This window comes from Sitophilus oryzae, unplaced genomic scaffold, assembly GCF_002938485.1.
Source record: "Sitophilus oryzae breed Bouriz unplaced genomic scaffold, Soryzae_2.0 scaffold_1586_pilon_pilon, whole genome shotgun sequence".
Taxonomy (NCBI): Eukaryota; Metazoa; Arthropoda; class Insecta; order Coleoptera; family Curculionidae; genus Sitophilus; species Sitophilus oryzae.
Window position 1 is genome coordinate 902,069 of NW_022146265.1, and position 25,199 is coordinate 927,267.

The 25,199-nt window shown below is 32.9% G+C and overlaps 1 protein-coding gene across 2 annotated transcripts; it reads right to left on the minus strand.

Annotated features, from left to right (window-relative positions):
• LOC115879798 (trypsin beta-like) lies at positions 1 to 19,791 on the minus strand. 2 transcript variants are annotated; one of them, XM_030896788.1, is made up of 6 exons: positions 19,686 to 19,791; positions 19,128 to 19,302; positions 13,939 to 14,137; positions 12,003 to 12,134; positions 9,895 to 10,002; positions 1 to 217 (listed from the first exon to the last, which is right to left on the minus strand). In XM_030896788.1, the coding sequence occupies exons 1-6, from the start codon at positions 19,747 to 19,749 to the stop codon at positions 71 to 73; spliced, it is 825 nt and encodes a 274-aa protein (XP_030752648.1). In that variant the 5' UTR covers positions 19,750 to 19,791; the 3' UTR covers positions 1 to 70. The 2 variants fall into 2 exon arrangements, with proteins under 2 accessions (XP_030752648.1, XP_030752649.1); XM_030896789.1 differs by lacking the exon at positions 1 to 217 and adding an exon at positions 9,367 to 9,612.
• Positions 19,792 to 25,199: the final 5,408 nt, after the last annotated feature.

Here is a 25,199-nt window from a genome sequence, read left to right on the forward strand (position 1 = left end):
TATTATTATGGGCATTTATTATATTATATTGTAATATAATTTAAACCTACATATCAAAGAGGCGGCACTTTTATTGATTAATTAAGTCAGTAATGAAGGGCAGGAATTCGGTAACTTTAGCATGTACGCTTGGGGTATTGCCATTGCAAAATATGAAACCACGAGACACGATTCCAATTTGAACTCCATTTGATACCAGTGGGCTACCTGAATCGCCCTAAAAAACAAAATTGAGTATTACATTTGATTGAAGAAATGAGAAGATGCGCAACTTAATGGGCGATTTCGTGCCACAAAACCTGTCTGAGATGTAGGTAGCTTTCGTTACCATCAGCCTATCCGAGATTTAGTTTAGCTCTGCGCCATTGTGCGCTGATAATCGTTTACTGCGCAGCGGATAAAGAATACTGTACCGTAGTTCTGCTTTCAGTCGACAGACTGAGTGGCTGCCGGAGACAGTGTTGCTAGAACTTCTGATTATCCGTAGATTTACGAATTTTGAGTACGGTACGTTAATAATACGGATTTTCTATCATTAAACAATTGAGGCGTCACAGATGGCTTGGAAATAAAGATTGCTGTTTTTTGTATGTGAAATATTACGGTAAAAGGCAATAATCGTAAGTTTCAAGCCAACAAAACGACTTTTTTCGATTATACGACATTATTCAATACCTATAAAAGAATTTTTATTTTTGTTGTTTATTCTATGTTTAACACGAATAAATTTTCAATACATAAACGCGGATTTTTCATCCAAAAATATTTTCGTCAAACGTATTACAGATATTATACATATTAATAAGGCAACACTGTCGCTTTCAGATGCACACCGTCTTCAGTGATGGGCATAACCGAACAATTTTGATAACCGGATTATAAGCATTCGAATAAAGCTTGATTTTCATGCATCCGTTGTCCGACGATACGATGATACGATATTAATTTTATTGGTTGAATTTAAAGACTTCGATTGGATAACCGTTTCTAACCAATTGAAGTCTTTAAAGTCAACCAATAAAATTAATATCGGACCATCATATTAACGGATAACGGATGCATGAAAATCAAGCTTAATACTAATAACCGAATGATTATTTGAATAATCATTCAAATAAATTCGGGCTCTCCTTTCAGTTTCATTTTTCGTTAGGTTTAGGTTGGCTTAGCCGGATTCCGGTTTGGCGATTCAGTTTCAGTATTCTGTTGTTAGTCCGGTGGTATACTCTGTTTTTTTTCTCAGGTAAGATTTCGACAGACGATGACAGAAGAAAAGTAGATGACGTCCCATACCAATCAATTTATTTTACTAAAAAAAGTTTCTAATAATTTTTAAGTTAACTATGGATGAGTTTAAATATAAATCCGTCATGCGTCATCTCTTGTTGTTTTTAACCAGTTTTATTGGTTTATTTCAAAAATGACAGATCGTATTTCAATTTTATTGGTTTGACGGAACGATGAACGACAAACGGACGCCGATGTGTATGAACTCGCCTTTAGATTTTTGACGCTTGTCAAAGTCTTGCTAAATTATAGGTTATAATTTTGTGTCAACCAATGCGTCAATTTTTGTCAAATATCATGCGTTTTGGAAGATGATGCATTTTGATTCGTGTTTATTACCTGTGTTTTGTGTCTTTTGAAGTCAAGTGGAGGAAAAATCGAGTGAAAATTAACTGTAGACCCAGAGCACAATTATTGCTGCTCAGGCAGAAAGTCTTATACAGCAATAAAGTTACAAGTTATCATCAATAAAGTTTGTATACCATCTCGTCGTAGATAAGTGCATCTCGAATATGGTAGGACCATACTAAACACATACTAAAAACTGGAGTAGCTGTAAAATATCGACATCACACGATAGGTAAATAATGGATTTTAGTACTGCAGAGAAATAATGTCAAAAGGTACTGGTTTAAAAACATTAAGATTGAAGTTAATTAACCAACTTTTAAGGTATAAAATTTGGGAAGTGTTATTATTAAGAAAATAGTTTTATTTGCCTATGTTGTTTTATTTATTCCTGTGGAATATTACAAATTTGTATTTGTACATAAGTTATATTGATAAATATAATCATAAATGCGGGTAGTTTCATAAAGCTTGAAAGTAAAAAATAGTTAATTAGTTAATTAATTTTTTTGGTATGTGGTGTCTTGTTCTTGTTTGTTTTGTATTAACACATACCGTTTTTATTAAATAAAATAACTCGATTACATTTTTTCAGTTTTATACAGTTTTTTTCACAATATTTTGAAGTAATCACTTGTCAATCAAATTTTAAATATTTCCTGCTATGCGTTCCAGTTGTACCAACTTATTTCTTTGTAAAATAAAATAAACTACTTTGAAATTAAAATGACAGACACATCTATCACTGTCAAGGATCTTCTCGTTGAACAGACTATAGTCGTACTTTTTCGATTTACAAGTTAATTTAGTAAATTTAGTTAATTTAGTAAATATTTAATATTTGATTAGGCAATATCATTACATATTATTATATTATATCATAATATAATTTCATGATACTAAGTTTTGAAGTCTGAATTAACAGAGTTGTTTTTAAAAAACGATTTTATTGTTACAAACGTTCTCGACAAAGTACAGAGAGTGAAAAGTCTGCTTCGAACCGTGCAGTTCGCTTTTATATGTGACATAATGTAAAATAGGCATTCAGTATTTAATTACAATGAAATAACACTTATTTATACATATAACTCCTCCCCTGTTAAGACAAGAAAATAACGGAGTTATTTTCGGGGGTCCTCTTCTGTGGGACTGGAACATGCTGTTCTTCTTTCTTCTTTAAACATGGAAAGTACTTCTTGAGTTGTGGGTATTTTCTGAACACTAGGTATATTGCAATTATTAGACAAATGAAAATAATCGCAATATCGAAGATGACTGGTTGATAGGTTCTTTCTTCGTCTTCTTTGATCGGTGATAGTTCATTGAATTTTTCTTTTATCTCGTATATATCGTCGAAGTTGATTTTCGATAGCTTCGGAGCAATATATTCGAATTTGGACTTTGGTTTTTCAAGATTTTCTAGTTGTACCTCAGGCAGGATTAAAGGTTTTCCTTCTCTTAGTTGAACATCGTTTCTATATGTTCTTGAATCGATGGTCACTTGGCATTCGGATGGAATATTTATTAAAGTTGGTTTCTTAACATTGATGTATTGATTGATTCTGCATTGTGCATATATTCGTTCTTCTTTGGCTGGCAAGAGTAGAATTTCTTTTGTGTGATTTGTTCAATGACGGATTCTTTTATGTCGATGTGGATCGTTGAACAATTGAAGTTTCCGGACATAGTTGGATAGTGCATTCGTCTCGTGCATGGAAGTTTTCTTGACAGAAGTATTTTTCTTCCAGGAATGGACATGCTTCTTCCTCAAATTGGTATGACTGGTCTTCTTGTGCCAGGAATGGGTATTTGGGAATGAAAATATTTTGATTTAGGATAATTGGGTATAGGTGGTAAAAGGTGTATTCCTTAGATCTAATTATAGGAACGTGTATAGCGAAAATTAATTTATTTTCAGAAAATGTTACCTGTGTACCCAATAACTGATAATAGGTTAATATATTTTTAAAATTTGGAACTTCGTTATTTTTATAAATTTTTCTTAAGTAATTTAATAGTTCATTTAACTCGTAGCTTGATATGATAACGTTATGTAAGGCGTTCAACTTTGCAAACATAATCGCGTCTTCGAGATTATCGAGAAAAGTAATCAGACTCTGGCAGTCTAGATTAAGTTGCGAAACAATGCCTTGAAAATTCAAGTATGCATTTAGATTTGATATAGTTTTATCAACTGTTTGTTGGAATAGTTTCAGACTTTTTTCTAATTTTTGCTGATTTGTAGTTAGAGAAACAATTGTTTTATTATAATTATTTATTAAGTTTTTCGATAAGGAAATTTGTAAATTAGCTTCGTTTATTAAGCCTTTTTGATTTTGTTCTAGCTTATTTATAGCATTTTGATATTTTTGTCCGTCTTCAGAATCTAGTGTACCGAAAAGCCATTTAGAGGTTTTTCCTACAATATTTACTAATCCACGCTTTGTCCTAATGTGCGGATAAAGATTCTTTAATTTATTTTGTGTTGAATCGATCAAGAATTGCGTTCTTAATAAAGTACTTTCTGATAATCCATAATATGACATATGGTTAGTAACGTTTTCTTATTTACATGATTTTTAATAAGCGAAAAGCATTGTTCTATATTAATTAATTGATTAATAATAGGGTTTATATCTATATAATGTAAAAATGTGTGCTTAGAATAAACTAACTTAGAGGTTCCTAGTTGCATAGGCAAAATAGGGTTTTTTATAGTTTTAAGTTCGATGTCCTGTGACAGAATTGTCTTCGCGTGAAGTACCAGGAATATCAGCAGGATCTGGATCTTCTTCATCGTTGTTTTCCTGAAAATTTGATTTTTTCTTTACCTTAGGTTTTCTAGCTAGGCTTTTATGATATGTTCCTTTATTTGTTATTAATTTAATTTGATCTTCTTTTTCGATCGTTGCCTTTTTAAATTTAGGTTGATCTTTTCCTCTAGCTTTCGTTTTTATATAAACTACATCTGATTTAAGGAATTCAGGTGGATCTTGTCTTTTCTCATTTCGTTTTGTTATAATTAATTCCTTAGTTCTTGCGTTTATACTTTGAATATTTCTATAAAGATCTTCAGCTTGTTCTTTATGTTTTTGTATATAATTTGATACTATTATTTCGTCATTTAAATCGAATGGGTCAGTGTTATTTATATGCCCTTTAATTATTTCAAAAGGTGTATGTTTTGTTACGCTATGAATTGAATTATTATATCCTAATATAGATCGTTTTATTAATTGACTGGGACTAAGATTTGGATGATCACTTTTTAGACATCTATAATGTTCGATTAGAGATGAGTGAAATCTCTCTACAGGTGAGTTTGATGTACTATTTTTCGGTGTTGTATAGTGTATCTCAATTTTATAGAGTTTACAAAAATCTTCTACTTCCTTGTTTTTGAACTCGGTTCCACAATCGGTTGTTATTTTCAAAGGTAAACCGTGATGGGTTATAAAAGTGTATAGATTTTCGATTATCGTAGGACCTGTTAAAGCGTTTAAATGATATGCTTGTCCATATCTAGAAAAAGCATCTATAATTGTTAAAAAGCTCTCATTTGATATTTTAAATGTATCAATATGGATTTGTTCGAAAGGTTTCGATGTTGTAGGTGTTAAATTAAATTTTACGATGGGTGGACTTCGATCGTACTTATTTTTCTGACAAGTCTCACAATTGTTTACGTAGTTTTCAATATCTTCGCTCATTTTTGGCCAGTAAAATTTTGATGTTAAAGCGTTTTTCATTTCATTGATACCGCGATGACAAGTTTTTGTCGTGTGGTACATTTCAAGTTTTTCTTTTTGTTCGTTTAATGTTTCGATATCGTTTAGAAATTTACTACACTGAATAAAATTAAATGCAGTATTTTTAAATAATTTTTGTAAAGTAATAATAAAATTTCTAGCTATTAATTGATCTTTAAAATACATAGCATAGGTTTGTTTGGGGTCAATAAATTCTTTGAGAAATTTTACAAAGTTTTCTGTTGATCGGCGTTGTGATATAGTTACATATATTCGAGTATTTTTGAATATTTGTTCGTGTCTACATTTTATATTATCGATCTCTCCGTAGGTGAATATACTTGATTTTTATAAGTGTTTAATGAACGTTCTGAAATAGGGAGACCTATTATTGGTTCTTCTAGAGAGGTATGACGTGTTTCTAGATCAGTTGATTCTTTTTTCTTTATAGGATTTGGTGGTCTTATTTGTATATCTGAGTGGATAATTATTTTTGGTTTAGGTTTTATTCCTAATATTTCTTCTAATTCTTTTTCTTCTATATCAGGTAAACTTTCTCTATTTTTTATTAATTCTTCGATTACTTCGTCAATATCTCCTGGGTTATTATCGATTGATTCTGTCTCTAAGGCGTTTAACTCTTGATTATTTATTGGTATTCTTGATAACGCATCGGCTGCTTGATTTTGTTTGCCTTTTTTGTATTTGATATTGTAATCGAACTCTTCTTTTGGTCGAGTTATAATTTCTCCTTGAAAAATATTAACTGGAACTTTTTTTATTAGTTTTTCGTGAGGGTTTATAGAAAAAGAAAAATTTATTTCTTCCGGTTGGCGATATTTGAACGGTATTTCGACAAAATTGTTTATTAATCTTTTATTAGTTAAATCGATATTTAAGTTCATATTTATTAAGTCTTTTAAACCTATAACTCCATCGAAATAATCGTGGAAATCAAATAAAATAAATTTAATTTTATGATTGCTTCCAAATTCCGGGAATGAGAGGTCAGCTTGATATTTTGTTGATTTTTGACCAATAGCTGTTTTGATTATATTGGTTGTTTGATAGATACAGTTCGGGAAAAAGTTTTCTACAATAGATGGTTTTAAAATAGAGCGCGAGCTTCCGGTATCGATTAATAATTTTAACTTAGGATGTTTTATTTCTACATACGGAAGAGCGTTACTTGAACAGATGTTTATTTCTATCATGTTTTTCCTTCTTTCTGGCTGGGTTTCCGAAAATTTCCTCTTGTGCAGGATTTTTGTTCCTCAACAACTTTCTCGTATTCGGGTTCCTGTTGAAATTCTTCTTCCAAACTATGAACAGGGTATTCTTCAGAATATTGGTTTTCGTATTCGTCATAATTGTTATAATCGGTATAATTATAGTTTTGTTCATAGGGATGCGTATTTGTTGTGTCTTGGTACGCATAATTATTCATATCTTCGTTGTAATCATTAGTAAATAATTCTTGGAAGGTGAAATCTGGTGGTCCAGTTGCTTGGAAAGGTATTGGATACTGTCTATTCTGATATGATTGGATTTGACTATCCCTTTTCTTCGAAGCAAAAGATGGGTTTGCTGAAGTTGTAGACATAGGCTCTGGTTTTGATTGTTGGTGTGGTGGAATGGGCTTTGGCTTAAAGACATTTATAGGTGGTCCAAAGACTTCTCTATTTGTTGGATATCGTCTTGGAGGCATTTCTCTTGGAGTAATATTAATTGGTTGACAAGGCCAAGGTTGTTTTTGGTTAAAATTTGTATTAGGTACATTTTGATTGAATTGATTGTATTGATTTGGGTGATTAAATTGATTTTGATTATTAAATTGTTGTCTATTATTATTTTGATAGTTAGAATTGTTGTGTGGAAAATTTGTTGTGTTAGAAAAATTATTTTGATTTTGGAAATTTTGTTGTGCTGGCTTTTGATGGAAATTTTGTGTTTTGTACACCTTGTTTTGTTCGTTAGAACTGCCATAGAGCATTTCAAAATTTTCAAATTCATTTACGCACGCCATTGCATCTTCTAAGGATGTCGGTTTTTTAATGTAAAGATTGTTTCTTAAAGTTCCGCTGCAACCTGCAATAAATGTATTTAACGCGGTCTTATCATAGTGGCTTATCTGACACGTTTTCCTAGAGGCGCTAGGCACGTATCGTTACTGATTCTTTGAATTACGTTACTTTTTAAGAGTTGTAATCTGCTGCCAAAACTTAAGAGATGTTCGTTTTTAAACGGTCGCGTTCTCGTCAATTCTTGGATTAGGCAATCTAAATCACGTCTATCTGAGAAACATTGTATTAAAGCGGCTTTTAATTTCGACCAATTATCTAATTCTAATCTGTTTCCCACCATTATCTCGGCTTTTCCTACTAATTTAGACTGTACACACTCAAAAACATGCTGTTTAAAATCCTCGTCTGGTACGGTCGCATATTTTAGTAAAAGTGATTCGCATTTAAATATAAAAGTATTTAATGTATTACTGTTTCCGTCAAAGGGCTTAATATTTTGTACTTTTGACTTAAAAATATTCCAATTTACAGTTCGCATATTTTCATTTTCTGAAGCACTTGTTCTCGCATTCATTTTATTTATTTCTGTATTAAGTTTTACTGTTAAATTTGATAGTCTGTCCGCTAACTCGTCTACACTCATTAACGTGCTAGTTTTTCATTTACGATCTATGAGCGTAAATTTTATTTTATTTTTATATTTATTTTTTATTATTTTTACTTAATAAAAATGTAATACTAGGTAACTTTTTCTTTGTTACTTTACTTCTAAGAATTTTTTACTTTTTGGTTTTTGTTTTTCTTAATCTAATGTCTTCGATAGACTGCTCCTATAACTATCCCTACTGATTTCCTTAAACAGAGGTATACCAAAAGGGGCAAAAAGGAAGGCACTTACTTCTTTTTGAAGTCTTTCCTGTCCTTTTCCTGGACTCCGCTCTCTGCTGTCTTCGTCGGGGTGGTTTGCGACAACTTTCTTTGCTCGTTCAGGTTTAGACAGCTAATCCGGATCGATTGCACTATCCTGTCCTTCACTTCACAAAGTTTTTGTTCGAATTTCGCGTTTAAGGGTTGAAACCGCACTTCCCGATTTACCACTGCATGTGACACTCGAAAGGGAATACACGAAATCCTACCGACTGCGCCAGTTTTGAAGTCTGAATTAACAGAGTTGTTTTTAAAAAACGATTTTATTGTTACAAACGTTCTCGACAAAGTACAGAGAGTGAAAAGTCTGCTTCGAACCGTGCAGTTCGCTTTTATATGTGACATAATGTAAAATAGGCATTCAGTATTTAATTACAATGAAATAACACTTATTTATACATATAACTACTACAAATTATCAAATTAATGGAAATATAATAAAATAACGAATAACTGATATAACAACTTAATGGATCTGTAATTACATACATACATATTTTCCTGATAATAAAAAATATAATTTATCTAAAACGTGTTTTTTATTTTACACAAAATTAGGTATTATTATTAATTCATATTAAATCTATTATAATATCATTATCAATATCAATAGCTTCTCTAAACAGTAATCAAAAATAAATAATAAATAACAGTTGCTGTTACCACCACCTACTCGTAAATTTTAAAATTCGTTTTTTATTCGACTGGTGGCATCGAAACTTCCTTCATTGAATTTAAAACGTCTCTTATTCCATTACCCGATTAACTCGATGTTCTGTTCACCCGACACCCGACGGATCGACGACGAGACGTAGTTCGTACTGTTCAGCTTTCAGGTTATTTTTCATTCAAATACATTGAAATGAAAACCGAATTACACAGGTTATTTTAATAACCGAATAACAGGTTATATTTCATTCGAATAAGCCCATCACTACCTTCGCTGGCCGAATTAGGGAAAGTAAGTGTTTTATGCGTTGGCCGCAGAACGATTAGTGTCTCCACCGTACAGCACTTGAGACGTAAGGCCCCCACAGACTACGAGCTTTTTCATCCATTCGCATCGCTGCGAGTCTAATCGACGTGCCAAACCGATAGTCTGTGGCATAAAACCGTCGGATGGAATCGTCGGTTTAAATATCAGCCGAAGCTTGATTTTCGACACGCCGAGACGAACGGTTTGCGCCAAACCGATAATGTGTGGGGGGTCCCAATGTAACCTGACGGTTCCTTTTCAGTAGCGTGTATGCTTTTAATCGCCTTTGTTGTTGTTGTTCCTGTTCAGTTGAGTCTTCGTTAGAAAATATGGACCAAAAATCGATTAATAAACAATTTTTAATAGAATTGAATCGAAAGTGTCCTTGTTTATGGAAGATTAAATCTGAATTTGATTGATTGGAAATTCTTTTTTTAGCCATAACTGCTGTGGCCGCTGCCACTGCTATTGGATAGAAAATGGTCTTATATTAAAGTGATAAGTAGATGACAAAATTACTAGATAAATAGATGATCAAATAATAAACTGTCCTAAAATAAATTATAGTTATTTATTAACTGACCTGACACGTATTCTGGTCATTGCCAACGGCACAGAACATTCTTGAAGTAAGAGGCTGAGAATAGACATTTTCACATATGTTGGTCGGAACGACAGATAAGGTCACTGCCTGAAAAATCCATTGAATAAATATAAATACCAATATTAATACATATACAGGGTGGTCCGAACTGTATTCCGGAAACTTCGACCGCATATTCTACAGATAAAAATAAGTAAAAAAATTCATACAAATGTAGGTATGTCCTAAAATGCTTAGTTTTGGAGATACAGGGTGTAAAAGTTTCATTTTTATATCGATTTTTTGCAAATATTTTCTGAATAACTTCTACACCCTGTATCTCCGAAACTAAGCATTTTCGGACATACATTTATACCAACTTTTTTACTTAATTTTATCTGCAGAATATGCTGCCGAAGTTTCCGGAATACAGTTCGGACCACCCTGTATAATATCAATACATAATTTAAAAATTATCAACTAAATATATCTGAAAACTTAAAATACAATGTTCAAAGACACATCAATAGCAAAATTAGAATTGGCATGTTCACAAAATAATGATAAATTCTCAACCAATTATATGACAATTTCATTTTCTATTTATTTTCAAAAATGTTTCTAAAAATATAATTCGTAAGTTAACAGTCAAGTTTTGAAAATGAAATGTTCCAGTATATCTATATAACACCCAAAAATTTCCTGATAATTCAAATTATCTTAAATAATAATTTGAGATTTAAAAACGACAATATCGTAGAGAAAACACTATTGTGCAAACATTGTCGATCTTTGTTTCGTACATGTTCCATGTTGATATTGCCTCCTATTAGATACCAAGTTGACCATAATATGTTGTGTAAATAAATGCCTTTTTATAAATGATTTGTCTTCTCAAAATAATTTTATTATTATACAGGGTTTTTCAAAAAACATTTGCCATCTCTCTTGGATATCGCTTCAAGCAGCTGTTAAGAACTGTTTGGCAGAATGGTCACAGTTTGGTCTCCTGTGTTATATGTTCTTATATTCTTTAGTCATTGGTTTCTCTATCCAGATTTTCGGAATATGAATTGAATAATGCCAGTGAGAATATGCATCCCTGGCTAACGAGGTATAAGGATATACTTATACAGGGTGTTTCAAACAACATGTGCCATCTCTCATCTCTCGTGGAGAGATTCCTCACGTAAAAATAAGATTTAAATTTCATATCAACATAGGTCCGATTCTGCTTTGTCTCGCAGCTGCTACAGGGTGTTAAAGTCTTAATAATATTTTCATTTATTATAATTCTCTTCCAAGTACTTTTAGTGATTCGAAGGAAATTTTGAGGGTAAAAGATATTATAAGTGCATATATTTTAATGCTAAAAATGTGGAGATACATTCATCAGGAACGTGCATATGGGTTATCACTGGAATCTTTAAAAAAAAACATGTGTGCCACTGAATTTTTTTCTTTTGATATTAAAATTGTGTAGGCCGTTTAATGCCAATTATTATTTAATGCCAATGAGTACTTCTTTAAAACTTTCGCAAGTTAATGGTACTATTTTTTTAAAGGTTGCTAGTAGACTTGGATCAAGGCAAATTAATAAAATTGCGTTTATCTCATCAAGGAGGCCGAAATCAACAAAATATCAAGAGACAAGTTTTAATCGGCATTAAACTGCTTACACTATTTCGCTAACAAGATAAAAAAAAGTCAGTGGCGTACATGCTATTTTTAGAAAAATATTCCAGTGATAACCCATATGCACGTCCCTGGTTAATATGTCAACACTTTTTTGGTTTTAAAATATGTCGCATTTATAGTAACTTTTACCCTCAAAATTTCAATAGAAACGCTAAAAGTACTTGGAAGAAAATTATAATAAATCGAAGAAATATTAAGACTTAACCCTGTAGCTACGAAACGAAGCAGGATCGGACTTATGTTGATATGAAAAATAAATCTTATTTTTACATGAGGAATCTCCCACGAGAGATGGCACATGTGTTTTGAAACTTCCTGTATACAGTATAAGAATATACTTATATACTTACTTGGTATATCCTTATTCGAGGTATAAGGATATAGGTATAAGGATATACTTATATACTTACTTGTAATTGATCAGATTGATGCAGGCTACAAAATGTTTTATATCCCCAACCAGCAATAATAACAGTCTGACCATTGATTATTTTATTTGCTTTTGTTGGTAGTTTGATAGGTGCAACAGTTGGTCCATATGTCTTTAAAGAAGCAATAAAATAAATATAAAAAATAAGTTTTTTTGCAAGTTTTTGCAGTAAATCGACGGTATATTTATATGGTATGTATATATTTATACGGTATGGTTATATGTATACTTATAACAGTCCCCTACTATACATGATTTAAAATTTTGGAAAACAAACATTACTAGATTAATTACAATTATTAATGCCATTTAATAAATCATTTAGTAATTAAGTTATCGTTATACATTACTATTCAAAGATAATATACTAAAAGATTTATATAAACTAGAATACAGGATCCAGCAATAGTGCGTCGGGCACGAGGTCGGGCATCTATATGACAGCTATGTCGTATAGCTCCTAGAATAAAAAAATATGGGATTTTTTTTAAGTACAAACCTAAAATATGTACGAGAATGTATTTCATGAAAATATATTAAGTTCTATAGGGTGGCTCAAAAAAGTGTTAGTGGATGCATATTATTGCATTTTTGGCTTCATTTTAGATCACTTTACATAATCCTAAGATATGAGTAAATATATTTTGATGGTTTCAGAGATATTAATAAATAAATAAAAAATATATATTTTTCAGCCTTTCTTAAAAAAATAAAAATACAAGAACTGTCCTGAAATCCAAACAACACCAAATATTTAGTTTAGATGGTCTGTACTGACTTTGCTATAAATATGTTAATCGTAAATCATACAGCATCTTCAAAATTCTACGCCAAATTTTCTGAAATATAAAATAATTTTTCTTCGGTTTTCTTTAAGTGGAACACCCTGTATATTATTTCTTCAATAGATGGAGAATTAAGAAATAAACATTTTTTTGTATTAAGAATATCTCAAAATTTGGTTTCGCAGATTTTTGCGGTTTTATATTTTATATGGCATTTTTCACATTAAATTTTTAACAAAGCCACCCAGCAATAATTTTTCTCTCGTATTTTACCGTTGAAAGCGCCATATGAAATAATACTGCGTGTATCTGCAAAACTATTAAACATTTTGAAATACTTTAAATACAAAAAACGTTCATTTTTTAATTTTTCTCCGTCTATTGAAAAAATAATAAAATAATAATTTTTAGTTCCATTAAAAAATAAAGAAAAATTATTTTATATTTTAGAAAGTCTGGCGTAAAATTTTGAACATCCTGTATGATTTCAGATTACGATATTTACAGCAAAGTAAGTATAGACCATCTAAAGTAAATACCTAATATAGTTTTGATTTCAGGACAGTTCTTGTATTTGTAATAAATTTTTTAAAGAAGGTTAAAAAATATATATTTTTTATTTATTTATTAATATCTCTGAAAATCGAAAAAAATTTACACCGAGATTTACTCATATCTTAGAACTATATGTAAAGTCATCTGAAAGGAAGCCAAAAATGCATTAATATACAGGGTGTTCCATTTAAAAAAAAGTTATCCCGATCCACTCACACTTTTTTGATCCACCCTATAGGAGTTAAAATATTTTAATGAAATGAATCCTTGTACATACTTTAGGTTTACACTTAAATAAAATCTTAAGGTTATGTAAAGTGATCTGAAAGGAAGCCAAAAATGCAATAATATACAGGGTGTTCTATTTAAACAAACATCATCCCGATCTACTTAAACATTTTTTAGTCACCCTATAAATATTTTTCTGAAATACATCGTAGTACATACTTTAGGTTTACACTTAAACAAAATTTTCAAGTTTTTTTTTATTCTAGGAGCTACAGATGCCCGACGCACTATTGCCGGACCCTGCATAATATGCGACAATGATCTAAAAAAATTATAAAAAATACTCACCAAATTATTTGACAGTTTTAAAACGGCTACATCATAATCATTATTACAAGGATCGAAGTTGGGATGTAAAGTTAATTGGGCTACATTATAAATTTGTTCTCCTTTTGTTCTATAAGATGATCCAATTCTAACTGTGACTGATTCTTTAGAGATGGATATCCATAAACGTTTACGACAATCGACATTCCGATTATCAGAGCTGCAACAAGTCAGTTTTAAAAAGACTTAATAGTCATTTCTAAAATCAAAATGATTTAAGTGTTAAGTCAAATTCAACATAAAGTTCAAATTATTTAAGTCTTAAGTCTTTGACTTATTAAGTCATTTTATTTCAAGTCAAGTCATTTTTGTAAAGACTTAAATAAACATTTCGTTTTTTAAGTCGTTTTTGTAACTTAAGTCTATATTTTTGACCTAAATCCGAGCCTAAATCATGATGATCTGCAAGTTAAGTCAGTAAAATGACTTAAATCAATATAATTACCCTCAAGTCAAGACAACCAGAATTCAATTTAAGTACATTTTTTAGGGTTCCGTACCCAAAGGCTAAAAACGGGAACCCTATTACTAAGACTTTGCTGTCCGTCCGTCCGTCCGTCTGTCACAAAGGTATATCTTATGAACCCTTATAGCTAGACAGTTGAAATTTTTACAGATAATGTATCTATGTCCGCTATAAGAACAAATACTAAAAACAGAATTAAACAAATGTTTATAAATAAAAAAGTACTTTCACTAGCGTTCAAATCCTTTCCTCTTAGGCCTATCAAAAATAAGCATAATAAACCTTGGACTACTAAAGGTCTACGCATCTGCTAAAAACATGCGTTCATTATCTCACTTAAAAAAATTCTCAGACAGTGTCTTCTTCCACAATTACGTAAAACTATACAGAAAAATTTATCATAAGGCTATAAGAGCCGCTAAGGACCTTTATTATAATAGAAGAATAGTCAATTCTGGTAATGTTGCTAAAGAAACATGGTCTATTGTGAATGATTTGAGATACAAAGCTTTTCTTCGTCTAGCAATATCTCTACCTTACCTGAGAACCTTAACGATTAATTTGTAAATGTAGCGAAAAACTTAACTAATACCATAATATGTCCTTCTCATGATCCACTCATATCTCTCTAATGATAATGTAAACTAATGTAGTTTTAGAAGAGCTTCGCAGTACAATTAATACCATCAAAAATAAATCCTCATCTGGGACCGACGGGCTAACTTTAAAAATGTTTTTGAATCTCCCAGAAAGCACTCTGAATCACCTAACTACTTTAATAAACATGTCATTCCAAAATGGTATTTTTCCAATATATCTTAATACGGCAATAATCATTCCTCTGCATAAAGGAGGAGACAAAGATGAAGCTTCTAACTATCGCTCAATTGCACTCCTTCCAACGCTATCTAAGATCATAGAAAGGTTGGTTAAAGGAAGGCTGGTATCTTTTCTGTTTATGTACAAAATACTTACTGAACATCAATTTGGATTTCTAAGCAACAAGTCCACAAATGACGCTATGTTTTCCCTCCTTAATAAAGTTTACTCCAGCCTAAATAACCATTATTCTACAGCAACAATTTTCTGTGATTTTTCTAAGCCGTTCTACTGTGTAAATCATAAGATCCTAATTAATAAACTGCAGCACTATGGGTTCAGGGGAACATCTCTCGAATGGTTTAAGTCGTATCTGAGCAACAGAAGTCAACTTGTGTGTCCAAACCACGTTGTCTTCTAGCAAGCCAATAGAATGTAGAGTACCACAAGGCTCAGTACTAGCCTTGTGGTACCTGCCTAACATAAACATCAGTGGCAAAATATGTCTTTTTGCGGACGACACTAGCTTCACTTGGAGCAACAAGGACGTCACGGCACTTCATGGGATTATATCAAATGACTTAATCACCATTAAATCTTGGTACGATTCGAACCTCCTGAGTCTCAACATTTCTAAAACTAAAGCTTTGTCGTTTAAAAATTCGTTAAAACACCACCATTGACGTCGTAAAATCTGTAAAATTCTTAGGGCTTGTTGTAGACAATTGTCTGAAATGGGACATGCATATCGAAGCTGTGTCGAAAAAAATGAGCTCTGCCTGTTTTGCATTAAGATCTGTTTCTAAAGAGCTTAACTTGTCAGTGGCTAGAACTGTTTATTATGCACTTTTTGAGTCGCACCTCAGGTATGCCCTTCCATTCTGGGGTACGTGTTGTGCGACTCAATTTGACCGCATTTTCAAGCTTCAGAAGAGAGCTGTTCGATGTTCACTGGAACTAAACAGCAGAACTCATTGCCAGGACTTCTTTAAAAAATTAAAAATATTAACTCTTCCTTCGTTATTTATATTTGAATCCGTTTGCCTAATACGTAAGCATATATCAGCTTCTCAAGAAAGGCCATCTCACACTTATCTACTCAGAAACGCGGAGCAAGATCTTTATCTACCTACCCCACGCTCAGAGTTAGTTAAAAGTTCAATATTATACAACTCGAAAAAAATGCACAATCACCTGCCATTTGAAATCAAATCCAGAACATCATTTTCTTCATTTCGCAAAGCATTGAACTCTTATTTACTAGACAAGGCTTTCTATGCCGTAAATGAATTATATTTTGATAATCGAATTTGATCTTGTAAACACTGGTCTAATGTTTGCTATTGCTATATTTACCAATGACACCGAAATAAATTTATCATTGGTCATTGATATTTACTATAAACTAACTAAATATTTTTGAATATTATTTTTATTTTTTTTATTCTTTGACATTGTAAACATTTATAAATGTTTATTTTAAACAATAAGACTGACAATATTATTTGTATAATGTTTTGTATTCTCTTTTATTTGTTTGTTTGTTTACTTTACCTTTGTCTACAAATTGTAAAATTTTTTGACAATAAAGGCATTTATATAGTGTCTAATGTTGTATAGATAATGAATGGTACGGAATCCTTCGTGCGCGAGTCCGACTCGCACTTGGCCAATTTTTTTTATTTAAATGTTAATATTCATTTTCTTGTATTACCAATTAGCGATTTTCTTACTAAGTTTCATATATTATTATTAATTTATTGTAGATACAAATTAGACCACTAGAGAGAAATAAAACCACAGAAAATAAAACGGTTAATTCTAAGAACCCCTACAAACACAAAAATATATTTTTAGCTGACTATACCAACAGGTATGGTAGGCTATTATGCTATTAAGATCGGCAAAACAAAAGTTTTTTTAATTTCAAAATGAGTTATTTGGGTCATAAATGACCTAAATACAAAATATTTTCGTGGTGTCTGTCTGTCTGTTTGTCTGTCTGCCGTCTGTAACACGATAACTCAAAAACCGCTAAACCGATTTTAACCAAATTTGGCACAAAAATACTGGGACACCCGAGAATCTGGCCATTAGTTTTTGGTGGGGGTATGGGAGGGGGTTAAAAATTTTAAAAAATCGTAACTCCAAAATTACAGTAGCTAGCGAAACGCGGTTTTCAATTTAAGATTAGGAATAATATTGGCAACAAAATTTGTAATAACATCAAAATCAGTCAAAGTCGCAGTTTTTGAGATAAAAAAGTTGGAAAACCCTCAAAAAGGAAATACCACTCCTGCAACTCCCAGTGGACGATATGCCAAGAACGTACAACTTTGAGAAACATCTCAATGTAGTATTGAGCAATAAAAAGGATTGGAAGAGAGAAACGTCTGCCCAGCAGTTAAAAGACCATACCATAACTTGGTATACTGATGCTTCCAAAACGAATACGGGAACAGCGATCGGAGTGTTTGGGTCGAGAACTAAATACTCCGAACCAATGGGTACTTACCCTAGCACCCTACAGACAGAAATCTACGCTATCGAAAGATGCGTACAACTTATCTTACATAGGAACTATCGGAAACAAGAAATAGCCATCTTATCTGATAGTCCAGCAGCGTTAAAAGCGATCAACTCAGTATCAATCAATTCCAAATTGGTCAAAGAATGCATAGAGAAGCTGAATAAATTAGGCAAAGAAAACAAAGTCCTTCTACTCTGGGTGCCTGCTCACCCAGGGATAGAAGGCAATGAAAAAGCACATGATCTAGCTAGAAAAGGAGCGAACACTCCACTAACTGGACCAAAACCGTTCTGCTTTCCAAGTCGTAACCAACTCAAGGCGGAACTCAAGAACTTGGAAGATTCCATCCGCAACCTGGAATGGGAATCGTGCAACGGTCTAAGACACTCGAAGAAGTTTCTGAGGGCTTATGATCAAGAAAAATCACAGACCTTCCTGGGTTTAAGTAAGAACAATCTTCGGATTGTCACGGGGTTTTTAACAGGACACTGTCTCCTCAATGAACACCTCAGTAGATTGAAACTGAGAAGAAACGGCGAATGCAGATTCTGTGGGGAAAATGGGGAAACACCAGTACACCTCATCACTGAGTGCGCCGAAACGACAACCATTCGTGCCATGAATTTTGGTACGACTGATATTGGAGATGGAGAACTACCCTCTATAAAACCGTCTCAGATACTGGCTTTTGTCAAAGCCCTGCGACTGTATGATGAGTTATAACTCAAGAAAGGGGGACACAATAGATCTATAAGGTCGCAGTGATTAACCCCCCTCCCACTCATTCTAAATTCTAAATTCTAATCTATTAAAAAGTGATAATGTGGCTTTGATCACTATACTGAAATCAAGCTAAGGGCTGGAGGGCATAAATTTCTTTCGTTCGTCTTTCGGGCTACATAACGAAGTCGAGGATTCACTTGAAATTTAACAGACCCACTGCGCACGCATAACACGACAAATAATCAAAACCGGTTCCAAAAAACTAACATTTTATTTACTACTGGTATTGAGCATTGTTTTTTTATGTTGCTGCTTGGCTGCCGCCCAACAGTTTAAAAAGAAATGCTGCTATTCTAAAAAGACTTAAAGAAAAGACTTAAATCTTTTTCTATTTCGGAATAAGGATTTAAATCACAAATCATTTTCAAAGAAACTTAAATTTTAAGTCTTATTAAATCAGCTTTCGAAAAATGACTTAAGTCATTAAAATGATTTAAATAAAAAAAAGGCATAAGTTTTCTGTGAGCTTGCAACTCTGCCGATTATAAAGTATTTTTTCAAATACGTTTTAATGAAGTTTTGTAACTAAAATATTTCAAAGACAAAACTTACATTGTTTTACTCATAAAACAGTGGGCAGCTGTTAATACGAAAGCATTATTTAGAATAGATCCACCACATAATTGAGTCCCATTTAGAAGTATTTGTACTTGATAGGGGTAATTTGCAACATCGGCATCTACTCCACCAATAGCCCGTTTTACACCATACTCCACAGCATCTGTATCTATTTCGTTGAACAACAAATTTTGTTTGGAATATATTTAAATCAATTTATAAAGACAATTCTTTTAAACGTAGTTTAAAACTTTATAAAAATATAATTACAGATATTAAGAGCTCAAATGCACTGACGCCCAGTCGCAGTCGCAGCGACCAGCCAACGGCCAGATAAATCAATCATTTGATTTAATGCTTTTTTGATATTGAAGCTGCGACCGCTTGATTTATTTTTTTACCATTTGACTTAATTGCCTGACCGTTGGCTAGTCGCTGCGACCGGTAGTGCGTTTGAGCTCTAATTGATTTAGCTAAATTACAATTTAAAACATCATGAAGATATTTTGAGACATTTTAAATAATGAAAGATAATAATAATTGTGTTCTTACCATGTATATAAATAGAGTATGCTAGAATTAAGAAAATCGCTCGTTTAGTTACTATTGGTAGCATTTTGATGTAACAAAAACTGTAGAATTGATTTAGTTTTACATTATCTATTTATACTGCATGCTGCACGACTACAATATTTTTTTAATGTTTTTTTCGTTCTGACTTTTTATTTTTATTTTATCATCTATCGTGCATTATTGTTCATGACTATTTTTTATGGCGTTGATCGTTTATTTGTAACACTGTCTATAGGCAAAATTATGTCACTAGTAAAGAGCAAACACTACTTAATAATACAATTATTATAAATATTTTATGTGCATTTATTATATTAATTTTGTAATATAATTTAAACCTACATATAAAAGAACAGGGACGTTTATTGATTAATTACGTCGTTAATAAAAGACAAAAATTCGGTAACTTTAACGTATACACCGGGTAAACTCGCATCCCCACATCTACCACCCCAGGACACGATTCCAAATTGTACGCCATTTGACACAAGAGGGCCACCCGAATCTCCCTAAAAAAGAAAATTCAAAATTACTTGACTAAAATCTGTCCAAAGAGTCGACAAAGGACATAAAAAGATACAAAAAATCTATTTCACTTTTATTTATTTATTAATGATTGGTACGTAAAATGACTTCCCGAGGAAACATTAGTATAGTTTTTCCGAAGTCAATTGGAATAGATTACGATTAGGTCTCTTAATTTCGGCACTGTCTTTGTTGGCGCTATTGTCAGCATCGTCGCGACAGACGAATTAAGAACCCCTCTACTTCCAGTTGACTTCGTATACTATATACTATACAAATGATGAAAAAATAGCACCAGAGCGCTGAAAAAGCAAGGTTTCTGTCCTCGCATGTATTAATTCTATTGGAGAACATAACCTTAAACCCCTAGTATTAGTCAAAGCGAAAAACACAAGGTGTTTCAAAAATTTTGCTATTCATGTCGATTACCATTTTTCGAAAAATGCGTGGATGGCTGCGGCAATTAGTGAGAATGATGGTGAGACAGTGATGATGAATTAAAAAAGTAATAAAAATAATGATAAGATGGAAGTTAGTTCAGCAGAAGCAGTGCAAGCATTTAATAAGGCTATTTTTTGGAGTGAAAAAGAATATTGTTAATACTGATGATCTATTGGTGTTGCGAAAATGCAGGGATAAGGTTTTGCAGAAAAGCTTAGATAACTAAGCTACCTAAAAAAAGTGCAGAAACAAATTACACAATATTTTGATATTACTATAAATGTTGAGTTTTATTATTTTTAAAATATATATTAGATTATACCGGTTGCGTCTCAAAAGTGGCTCACCCCCTATAACTTTTTTATTTTTTCAGATAAAAAAACGAGATTTGGTATGTTCAATATGGTATGTACGTATTCAATTGTTTTTAGTCACTTTCTGTTTTACCGGCAATTACTATAATTTTGACTTTAATATTATTATTTAATTTTTTATTATTGGAATTTTGATTTTTAAATGGCACCCTTTAGTCATTTCCGGTGAAACAGGAAGTGACCGAAAACAATTGAATACGTCAATCAATCTTAATTTATGTCATATACTAACATACCAAATCTCGTTTTTTTTACTGAAAAAATAAAAAAGTTATAGGGGTGAGCCACTTTTAAGCACCACCCGGTATAGTATGAACAATTCCATTTTATACACACGCCTGGTTTTTATTAGTTCACAACTGAGTGTCTACTGTATTTGTAATGTATTAGGGTACGTTTATGTTGGAGCTGCGATAAACGATAAAAGCAGTGAATTAGCGCTGCTCTTATCGTTGCTCAACTGTTGCTCAAGCGTGTCTCGACGCGTTGCTCCAATATAAATACCTACATATAAATTAATATAATAATATTCTTTGTTTCGCTACTATCGCTGCTCTTATTGTTTATCGCCGCTAGACACATTTAGGTACCATTTTTGTACCCTTAGCTAGACACATTTTAGTGGTAGGTACTCTACTTACAGTGCAAGAGTCTTTTCCTGCTTCACCAGCGCAAATCATATTTGCTGTAATTTGCGTACCATATCCGGTTTGTTGGCAAGATTCAGTAGTAATTAAAGGCACAGATACAACCTATAATAGAGAGTTAAAAGGGCAAGATTAAATTTAAACCTAAGTTTCTCCCCTACTTCTATTTCCTAGTACCTGTAATTGAGTTGCTAATGGTCCACCATTCGCAATATATCCCCAGCCTGTAGCATTTGACGACTGACCATCTACGAATGTTGAAGTATTGGAAGGAAGAACAACAGGAGCTACACCAGGACCAAACGTCTGTAAAGATGAGTAAAGTATATTATATATAGTAAATAGAAAGCCAACAGCTAAAACATTTATATTAAGATGGTTATACATATATAGGTTCTTATTTTTATAATGGAAATTATTATAATGGAAAAGCAGCAGGGAACGACGGAATAACAGCTGAAATACTTAAGACATACCTATACCGCAAGATTGGAATAGCGCCAACATAATTCTAATTCGTAAGAAAGGCAGCAAACAAAACACGCTAGATGCTGCACAATCACAAGAACAAACTGGTTTTAGAAGCGGCTTCAGCACGATTGATCACATAGGTACATACACATAGAGACACTATCAGCCGAACAAATAAATATGAACTTCCACTAGCTATAGCCTTTATAGACTTTGAGAAGGCTTTCAACTCGATATATCCTAAGGCAATAATAGAAGCCCTAGCGAAACAAGGTATTGACAGGCTTTATATAGAAGCTCTCGCTAATATATACTTCCAAGAAAAGGAAGGAAATATAAAACAACCCCAGAGTTTCCAACTGGCAAAGGAATACGACCGGTAGTATACGCGGTAGTTGAAATGAAGCAGTCAACATCGGAAGATATACAAATCAGACGGGGTGTTCGGCAGGGTTGCGTCTTGTCTCCGCTCCTGTTTAACCTGTACTCGGAGACTATATTTAGAGACACTGGATCGAATCCAGGGCGGAATCAAGTTCAATGGAATCCCAATAAACAATATCAGATATGCCGATGATACGGTTATAATAGCCAACGATATACAAGAACTGCAAAGCATTATAGATTCCGTAGTCTACTATAGTGAGATGTTTGGACTGCATCTCAATGTCTCCAAGACCAAACTATTGGTCTTTTCTAAGACTCCAATAAATGCACACCTGCGTGTCAAGGGACAAACAATCGAACAAGTGATCTCAATAAAGTATTTAGGAGCTAACATTAATAGTCAGTGCGACCCAAGAAGAGAAATATTTTCAAGAATTGAGCAAGCGAGAAAAATCTTCGTGAGAATGAAATCATTTTTACAAGAAGAGACCTCAGTGCGGATCTCAGAACTCGAATGGCCAGATGCTACGTCTTCTCTGTGTTACTCTATGGATGTGAGAGCTGGACACTGGATTCACAGACCGAGAAGAGAATAGAAGCCTTCGAAATGTATATATACAGACGGATGCTGCGAATCTCATCGGTACAAAGGATCACCAACATTGAAGTACTCCAGCGCATGCAGAAACAAAAAGAGATACTAAACACCATCAAGGAAAGAAAAATGCAATACCTGGGTCATGTGATGAGAGGTGGTAGATACGAAATACTGCGCCTCATAATAGAGGGCAAAGTGCAAGGGAAAAGATCAGTAGGAAGACGCCAGAACTCATGGCTAAAAGATTTGAGGAGATGGTTTGAACGCTCGTCTGCGGAAATCTTCCGGGCTGCAGTTTCCAGAGCCACAATTGCCATTTGGATCGCCAACCTTCGGCAGGAGAGGGCGTGATAAGAAAGAAGAAAGGAATACGACAGGAAGGCACAACAGCCCCAAAACTATTTACAGCAACACTAGAGGAAATCTTCCGACAACTAGACTGGACCAACAAGGGATTAAAAATAGATGGAGAATATCTTAATCATCTAAGATTTGCTGATGACATAGTCCTAATTGCCAATAGTCCTGAACTACAAACACAAATGAACGAACTGAATACAGCCAGCAATAAAGTAGGTCTCAAAATAAATTTAGCAAAAACTAATATAATGTACAATGAACTAGTAGACAGAAAAGACATTTTAGTAAATAACACAAAACTGGTAAAAAAATATTAGGGACAACTAATACACAGCTCGGGATCTCTACTACCAGAAATCAACAGAAAAATTAAGTTAGCATGGAGTACTTATGGAAGAAACTGAATCATATTCAAATCTAGAATGCCACTTTATCTAAAGAAGAAAACATTCGACCAATGTGTACTACCAGTCATGATATACGCATACGAAACCTGGATCTTTAAAACGGACATTATAAGAAAACTGCAGGTTGCACAACGCTCAATGGAACGAAATATGCTGGGAATAACCAAGAAAGGCAGTAAAAGAATAGAGTGGATACGATAAAAGACCCAGATAATAGATGTCATCCACATGATCAAATCCCTCAAGTGGCAATGGGCAGGACGCCTTGGCAAGAAGGACAGACACAAAAGTTACAACATGGTACCCACGAGGAATTAAGAGACCTAGAGGAACACCGAACCTGAGATGGGACCATAATATTAGGAAATTAGCAGGGATAACTTGGACCCGTCTAACCAACAACAGACAACAATGGGTCCAACTACAAAGAGAGTATTTAAATATGTGAGGGAGGCTACACCGTATTTGAAAATGGTTGAATAAGCTGGGAATGATGATGATGATGTACTGGTCATAAAGTAGTGTGCTATCATAAACCTTATTGTTATTAAAACTTTAATTATTTATTAATATATCTGCAAGAAATACTTACAAGATTGTCTGCTAATTCAACTATAGCTACGTCACTGTCGATTGTAAATGGATCATAATTAGGAGGAGAGATTATTGTCTTGGCTTGCAATATTTGACCACCACTTGTACTGTTAGACGATCCTGCCCTCACTGTAACCTGGCTAGCAACTCTAAATTGTATTAACAATAATTATTTATATATATTCAAGAGCCATAATAATAATAATGTATTATTTTATTTGCAGGATATCGCCTATCCAGTATAAAATAACTTCTATTATTAAGACATGTTACAAAACAGGATACTAGGGTGTCCCAACATTCCCTGGACATAGAACTATTATACGTATTTTTGGAATCAAAATAAGTTCATTGGACACAATTTACCAAAAGTGCTTCGTTTGTCCGCTAGAGGGCATGAAACTTTAAAAACATTTTTACAACACATTTTTTCGGATAGTTTAAGAACCGTTATCCCGATTTGAATGAGATTTTGGATGTCTGTGTTCTTGCTAACTCTTGTAATGTCTTGCATTTGCTCCTCACTATTGTTCATTACTTACATCAATTCGAAGCAATGTTCTGCAGTTAATATAAATCTATTATTGAGAATCGATCCTCCACAAAGGTGTTCATTGTCAACAAGAAGCTGAACTTGATATGGGTAATCTAAAATATCGGCATCTTGACCACCTACAATTAAAGGAACT

Coding starts and splice junctions, on each gene's coding strand:
- LOC115879798 (XM_030896788.1), bottom strand. CDS start 19,749: ATGCTACCAATAGTAACTAAACGAGCGATTTTCTTAATTCTAGCATAC. Junction 12,135..13,938: donor TAAAACTGTCAAATAATTTG/GTGAGTATTTTT, acceptor GCTTCTTTAAAG/ACATATGGACCAACTGTTGC. Junction 10,003..12,002: donor ATCAATCTGATCAATTACAA/GTAAGTATATAA, acceptor TGGATTTTTCAG/GCAGTGACCTTATCTGTCGT.